The 7,515-nt window shown below is 60.4% G+C and overlaps 1 protein-coding gene across 1 annotated transcript; it reads left to right on the forward strand.

Moving 5' to 3' along the window:
* The first annotated feature begins 376 nt into the window (after window positions 1–376).
* Window positions 377–7,231, forward strand: LOC109258586 (keratin, type I cytoskeletal 42). The gene is made up of 8 exons (XM_019435488.2): window positions 377–1,071; window positions 2,871–2,953; window positions 3,081–3,237; window positions 4,370–4,531; window positions 5,121–5,246; window positions 5,501–5,721; window positions 6,751–6,800; window positions 6,923–7,231. Exons 1-8 carry the CDS (start codon window positions 553–555, stop codon window positions 7,018–7,020), a joined length of 1,416 nt encoding a protein of 471 aa, XP_019291033.2. The 5' UTR covers window positions 377–552; the 3' UTR covers window positions 7,021–7,231.
* The last annotated feature ends 284 nt before the right edge of the window (window positions 7,232–7,515 follow it).

A 7,515-nucleotide genomic window follows, 5' to 3' on the forward strand; every position in this document is an offset into this window, starting at 1 on the left:
TCTCCTTTGGTCTGGGGGCGGGGGGGTGGTGGTGCGTGTGCTCTCTCAGGGTCACATTGTACCTGGGAGAGGGTGTCATCCCAAATCTTTCCACCCTCTCCCTGGGGCTCGGGAATGCTGGTTGGGGGGCCAGACCAGCCTCCGTGCTCCAGGCTTGTGGAGCCTTGTTCTAGGCCCTGTCTGGCTCCCAGGGCTGGGTTCTCCGGACTGCCCCCAAGGATGAGCTCAGCTGCCTAATTGTGGCCGAGAATGGAGGTTCACCCTGCCCCGGGGCTGCGGCTCCAACGCCACCTTTGTTTCCCAACAGACAATGGGCTGCTAAGAGGCCACCTGTCCAGGCCAGGCGCTGGTAGGGGATGGGGCCCGGGGGATGCACTCGGCATGTCCAGCCTGAGCCCCAGGCCCTGGGCGGCCGGTACGGAAATAAATTACATGGCTGGGGTTTTGGCTCTGACTTCAAGGGCCGGGGGCCCAGCCCCGTTTTAGCCTGGCTATAAAGAGCTGCCTGGGGTCTCTGTCCAGACCAGACCCTGCTCCTGACTTGTGGACACGATGGCTGCCACCACCACCAGCATCCGCCAGTTCTCAACCTCCGGCTCCGTCAAGGGCCTGTGTGTGCCGGGTGGGGGGTTCTCTCGGGTGTCCTCGGTTCGTGTGGGGGGCGCCTGCCGGGCCCCCAGCCTCCTGGGAGCCGGCAGCTGTGGCAACATGTCGGTCACCTCATCCCGCTTCTCGGCGGGCTTGGGGGGCGGCTACGGCGGGGGCTACACCTGCAGCCTGGGCGGGGGCTTCGGCTCCGGCTCCGGCTTCGGCGCGGGCTTCGGCTCCGGCTTCGGCGCGGGCTTCGGCTCCGGCTTTGGTGCCGCGGACGCCCTGCTGGGGGGCAGCGAGAAGGAGACCATGCAGAACCTCAACGACCGGCTGGCCTCCTACCTGGACAAGGTGCGCGCCCTGGAGGAGGCCAACGCCGACCTGGAGGTGAAGATCCGGGACTGGTACCAGAAGCAGGGGCCGGGGCCCGCCCGCGACTACAGCCCCTACTTCAAGACCATCGAGGACCTGAGGAACAAGGTGTGTGGGCCAGCCAGCTCCCTGCCCTCTGCCTTGTGTCCTTACTACCTGCTTCTGACTCCCTCCCTCCCAACTTTGGACCTTTTCCAACATTTCTTCTCTGCCCTGGGTCTCCATCATTCATTGGTTCCTTCCTTCATTCACTCTCTCACTGGCATGACCATGGAAAGTCACTCTGGGGGTCCCTGAGAGAAGGATCTATGTCTTCCTGCTCAGACTGGAAGCTCCCAAGGGAAGGGATTAAGTGAGTCTGAAGGAGAACACAACACATACCCACATGCTCACGACCTCTGAGAGCACGGCCTTGGCATTCTGTGAACGGGGTGCCTGGGTCTTCTGCACGAGACCCGCCCCGGAGGGTCCTTTGGTGCTGCAGCCCGTGCCACCCCGAGGCAGGTGAGAGCTGAAAGAAATGCCGGGATGTTTAGGGGAGGCCAGGCTGGGGCCTGCTCTTTCCTGGTAGGGAGCCAGGTCTGGTGCTGCCCTGTGAGGGGCTTTGTCTGCTCCTTCCCGGGACCTCGGCCAGGAAGGGAATTCCTGCAATTGCCCCCTGGAAGCAGAACGACTGGGAGTGCCAGATCAGATATGGGCCTCGGTCTGAGCAGCAGGGAACCCAGGGGAGCCCTGGTGAGTCAGCGTTCCAAGCTTCGGGGTCAGCCAGCTCCTCACCACAACCCCCCTGTGCCCGAGCATCAGGCCTCCGCCCCTCTGAGTCACTGCGCCCCTCGGGGGTTTTCACAAGGGCCCCTTGCTAAGCCCAATCAGCCTCCTGAGCAGGGAGGTGGGTAGGAGACGGGTCTGTAGGCCACTGAGGCCAAGGATGGGTAACAAATTGGCCCTTGGGCTCACTCTGGAAACGGAGACCCAGGGTCACTTCACAGGGCCCCGAAGGGGACTCTGAGGCCCAGAACGAGGCTATTGGAGATACTTTTTGGCTGCTGAGGCTGCTTCCTCTTACACCTTCTGCACATCAGCCCTCAGCCTTAAAAGCTTCCAGATTCTTCCCAGCTCATCTGCCACCTCCACTAAGACCTCCTCTCTCCTCCCTCTGGGCAGCATTTAGGGGCCTCCCTCTCCTTCTGCCCACATGGCTCTGGAGTACAGCCTCTCAGCTTTTCTGACGATAACAGTGACAGCAGCAGTAATAATAACTGACCTTCTGCCCCCTCCAGAGCCCCTTCCCTGCTCTCATTTCAACCACTCAGGTGACCCTGTGGGAAGAGAGAACTTTGCTTTAGGTTTGAGGTGGGGCTGGTCATAATCTTGTTAATTAATTAATTAATTGCTTAATTAAACCAATGTTTCTTGGGGGCTGACTCTGGGCCAGGTACTTTGCCCAGGGCTAGGGATTCCGAAGAGAGTGATACAGATATGGCCTTGTCCCCCTGGAGCTGAGTCCAGTGGAGGAAATGACAAAAAAGTTGTGGAGAAAATCACAGTTGGGAGAAGTGTTGTGAAGGAGATGGACAGGGAGGAGGTGTGACCGGAAGGAGGGACACACATGGGGTGTGTGGAGGAGGGCTTCCTGGAGGAGGGGGCAACCGAGCCTAGAGGTGATCTCAGTTGGGGAAGAGAGAGTGAGGTCCACGGGAATATTATGGGTCTCTCCTGACCTCATGGTTACCTGTGCCTGGGCACTGCGCCCCCACCACTCTGTGGGCTCTCTCGCAGGGTGCTCTGAGGGGGAGATTGCGGGGCCCTCATCTCCTCTATCTGGTCCACTCTCCAAAGGGGCTGCAAGAAGGGTGTTGCGGGGCCTTCCCAGGGTGCTTGCTCACCCAGCCCACTGTGCCTCCCAGATCCTGGCGGCCACCATCGACAATGCCAGCTTGGTGCTTCAGATCGACAACGCCCGTCTGGCAGCTGATGACTTCCGCAACAAGTGAGCCTGCGCCTCCAGGGCTGTCCCCGGGGGCGGGTGTTGGGCCCGGCTCTGCACACCAGAGCTCTCTGTGCGTACAAGGGGGTGTCCTGGGGCGCTCCTTGGCTCACGCCTCCACCCTTTCCAGGTACGAGACTGAGCTGAACCTGCGGATGACCGTGGAGGCCGACACCAATGGCCTGCGCAGGGTGCTGGACGAGCTGACCCTGGCCAGGGCCGACCTGGAGATGCAGATCGAGAACCTCAAGGAGGAGCTGGCCTTCCTGAAGAAGAACCACGAGGAGGTGAGGCTGTCCTGGAAGTGTAAGAGAAACTCACCTGGGAATAAGCAAGGCTGGGGCTCCCAAATCTTCCTGGGCCAAGGCCATGCTCTCAGTCTAGTTCTGGCCCTGAACCTGGGAGACCCTCAGGGGGCCCTGCACGAGGCCTGGAGGACCCTCTCCCCCCGAAGATACTTCCCTTGTCCCTCAAGGCACGACCTATTGAGTGGTGGCAGTTAACTATCTGATGAGCAAATCAGTCTAAGAACACGCATGCTAATTACTCTAATTAATTGTAATAGTGATAGTCATAACAACAACCAAAATCTGCTCAGCACATTACAAGTGATTCATGGCAATTATCTCAGCTGATACTGACAGTGGCCCTGGGAGAAGGGTGCTCTTTCCTTCCCTCACCAGTGAAGAGACTGAGGCTCAGAGAGGTGAAGGGATTTATCCAGAGCTGCACAGGTCTGTCTGACCCATAGCCACACCCACGTCTGACGCCACCACTTTGCCATCTCTCCCACCTCCCTTTTTCAGAGAGTCTTGGAGTCCTACAGACCCTAAGGCTCAACCCAAGGGTCAGGATCCCAGACCCTGTAGGGGGACTAATGAGCCTGCGGCTTCCTTCTGGGCCAACCTCTGGGCTGGCCCACGCTAGGGGAGTCTAATCTTGGAGAAGCAGGAGCCCAGAAAGTGTCTCCACCTGGCTTTGAGGCTGGTCATACAGATTGCGTCCCCGCCCCAGCAGATTAACATCTCCTAGCAAGTTCTGGTTCTGCAGATGCCAGCACGAGACTGCTTCCCCTGTGCGGTTGGGGGCAGGGGACGAGGCGGGTGGTCAGGGAGGTGAGTGAGGCTGTCCCAGCTCATCCCCTGACGGGCTGGGGAGTTACCGTCTCTCCTCGCCCCGCACACATTGGAACTGGGCAAAGTCCATCTCTGAGTGAGAGTTGGGGGAGATGGTCCATATTCACAGCCCTGCATGTTCAAGACATGATCACATCCACCTCCATCTTCAAGGGGAGGAGCCATTGGGCTGTCTGTCTGTGTCTGTCGGTCATCGGTACCCATCTCCCTGAGGGAGAGAGGCCCGGCCCCAGGGTCTCTCCCTGGGATGGCCCTGGTGAGCTCCTGCTCTCCTCTTGCCCAGGAAATGAATGCTCTGAGAGGCCAGGTGGGCGGGGACGTCAGCGTGGAGATGGACGCCGCCCCCGGCGTGGACCTGAGCCGCATCCTGAATGAGATGCGCGACCAGTACGAGAAGATGGCGGAGAAGAACCGCAAGGACGCCGAGGACTGGTTCTTCAGCAAGGTGGGTGGCCGTGCATGAGCAAGTGTGAACTTGCTCCATACGTGTGCTGGGTCCTGAGAACAGGCTGGAAAACTTGTAGATCACAGCTGTCCCAGCTGGAAGGACCTTTGGAAACCAGTTGGACCCACTGCTCATGTCCAGATGCAGATTGTGGGGCTCAGAGGGGCCTCAGGCTCACACAAGCCACGCTGCGGCCTGGGGAACGGATCCAGGGCCCGTCATCCCTGTCTGGGGCTTCCCCCAGCATATTTGTAGGTATGTGTGTGTTTGGATGAATACCTCATGCCCTTAGTAAACACACACCTAGCAGCTACAGTACCCAGGACAGTAACAGGCACAAAGAGAGTAAAAGCTGTTTTTGCGCAGTGCTCAGTAGGACTATTGAATGCAAAGCACGGTGCGTCCACTGAGTCCCAGGGTGGGCACAGAGGGTGTCTGTGTGCGGGTGTGTTTGCAGCCCCCAGAGCCAGGGAGGGGCTGGGGGAGCAGGTCGGGGAGGTCAGGGCTCGGAGGTGGACCCTGTCCTCTGCCCCACCTCTGCAAGCCTTCTCAAGCCCCTGTGCCCCCCTACCCCCGACCCGCCTTCCAGACGGAGGAGCTGAACCGTGAGGTGGCCACCAACACCGAGGCCCTGCAGAGCAGCAGGACGGAGATCACAGAGCTCCGCCGCTCCGTGCAGAATCTGGAGATTGAGCTGCAGTCCCAGCTCAGCATGGTAGGGCCTCTGACCCCCTCCCTGGCCTGTACCTGTCACCCCAGGGTGGGTCCAGCCTCCTAGACTTCCATTCGGAGGACCCGAATTCCCCACCCAGCCTGTCATTTCACATGGGTCCCTCTCTGCCTCTGTTACTGCCCCATGGTGCTGGCGGCACCCGCAAACCCACGCGGATGCGTCCCCCTGCTGGGTGCTCTGCCCTGGAGAAGGGTCCCAGCTGGGTCTCACCCAGCCACCCGTGCTTTGGCCCACAGAAAGCATCGCTGGAGGGCAGCCTGGCGGAGACCGAGGCCCGCTACGGGGCCCAGCTGGCCCAGTTGCAGGGGCTCATCAGCAACATCGAGCAGCAGCTGTGTGAGCTCCGCTGTGACATGGAGCGCCAGAACAACGAGTACCAGGTACTGCTGGACGTGAAGACACGGCTGGAGCAAGAGATCGCCACCTACCGCCGCCTGCTGGAGGGCGAGGACGCCCAGTGAGTGGGGGCACCGGGGCACACCCTTGGGTCGGGCGGGGGCCGCTGCATCCAGGCAGGGACGTTTGTGCTGGGGAGGTGCAGAGGTCTGCAGGAGGTGACACTGGCAGGGGTCCCGCCGTGAGGAGCACTGAAGGCCGAACGAAAGGGTCTGGACTAGACGGTGTGGGAAACGGCGAGCCACGGAGGGATTTTGCACAGAGGAGTGGTACTATCATCGAGATGTCTTAGAATGTTCGCTCTGGCTGCATAGGGAGAAATGCATCAGAAGGGCCCTGGTGGGGGCAGGGAGACCTGTCAGGAGGCAGGAGCAGGGAGTCGGGCCAGAGAAGCCCTGTTGTAAGGCGGGGGTGGAGGGCAGGGAGAGGCAGGTGGTGTGTGGAGAGGATGTGTTGTAGTTAAAAACAGCAGCGCTAGATGCCTGGCCGTGGGGGCGAGCGTGGCTCCCTGGAGGGACGCAACACGTGTTGAGTGAGCCCACGAAGGAGCGGAGGACGATGACCCTGGGTTTTTGGTTCTGATGACTGGCTGGTGATGCCATTACCCGGGATGGAATAAGGAGCCGGGTGGGTGGTGATCTGGCTTGGAGCTGGGAGGGTACATCCGGGCCCCAGTGTAAAGGGGCTGAGAATGTCCTGGAATCTCCATGCTAAGTCATACATTCCAGCTTTTTGCTCCCTGACGATGGCAAAGCGCACCCATAGTCTAACCACTCTCTCTCCCGCTTTAAGAGAGTCTGTTTGTTGGGCCCTTTGGGATATGGAAAAACCACTTGCTCAGCTTCTCCTTGTAAATCCCTGGTTAGCCACAAAGTGCCTCTGGGCCTCCTGTGGGGGTGTCCCCTTTCCTTAGTCCTGCCCACGGGGCCGATGCCCTTTGACCCTTGTGGTATTCTCAGCTGTGATTTCTCTCTGGTTTGCTGGGACCTCTCTCCCCTCGCCCTAGTCCTCCCCAGCCGCTCCTTCTCCACGGGGCCGGGCTCCTGGCCCGCACCCCTGCACTGACAGGTCTCCCTCTCCCTCCCTGCAGCCTGGCCACCCAGTACTCCTCTTCCCTGATCTCACAGCCCACCCGGGAAGGTAAGAGCCTGCCCTGTCTGGCCCGAAGGGAGTGGGGAGAGGCCGGGGACCCGTCTGTGCGGGAGACTGGGGGAGGGGCTCGGGCCTGAGATTTCCTGTGCCCCCTCCTCCACCGCCTGCAGCCACAGTGACCACCCGCCAGGTGCGCACCATTATGGAGGAAGTCCAGGATGGCAAGGTGGTCTCCTCCCGCGAGCAGGTCCACCGCTCCACACACTGAGGCCCCTTTCCACCTGTGACAGCCCAGCCTCGAGGGTCACGGGGGAGCCATCGCCTTGGGCTCCCAGCATGCTAGTGCCGCACCCTGAGTGCCCATCTGGGCCACCAGCCAAGAGCTGTTGCCTTTCTGTATCTGTTTCCTGCAGCCCCTCACCGAGGGTCCTCCTAGAATTGCCCCAGTGTCTGCTATTAAAGCTTTGCCTGAAGTTCAATGCCTCGTGTGATCTGGTCCAGTCATTGGCTTGGGGCGGTGTGTGCTGAGGGACTGCGGAGAAGGACAGTTTGAGGGCTTGGGTGACACTTGTCACCTGCAAACCTGTTCTGTCCGCCTCATCCAGGCCTGGGGGGCTCCCGGGAGGCCAGAGGGAAGAAGGCAGGAGATTGAGGGCAAAGGGATGGGAGAGCCCATCGAGCTGGGAAAGTTTCTAAGAATCAGCCCGTGGGTCCCCATGGGCTGGTCCGCAGGAGGGCCCCATAGACTTTCTGGGGAACCACA

This window comes from Panthera pardus, unplaced genomic scaffold, assembly GCF_024362965.1.
Source record: "Panthera pardus isolate Hobbes unplaced genomic scaffold, ASM2436296v1 HiC_scaffold_3, whole genome shotgun sequence".
Classification (NCBI taxonomy): domain Eukaryota; kingdom Metazoa; phylum Chordata; class Mammalia; order Carnivora; family Felidae; genus Panthera; species Panthera pardus.

Bases quoted from the DNA above. Each gene is read 5' to 3' on its own strand.
- LOC109258586 (XM_019435488.2), top strand. From the start codon at position 553: ATGGCTGCCACCACCACCAGCATCCGCCAGTTCTCAACCTCCGGCTCC. The intron at 2,954-3,080 runs GTGAGCCTGCGC...CACCCTTTCCAG, and splicing joins GCTGATGACTTCCGCAACAA to GTACGAGACTGAGCTGAACC. The intron at 3,238-4,369 runs GTGAGGCTGTCC...CCTCTTGCCCAG, and splicing joins TGAAGAAGAACCACGAGGAG to GAAATGAATGCTCTGAGAGG.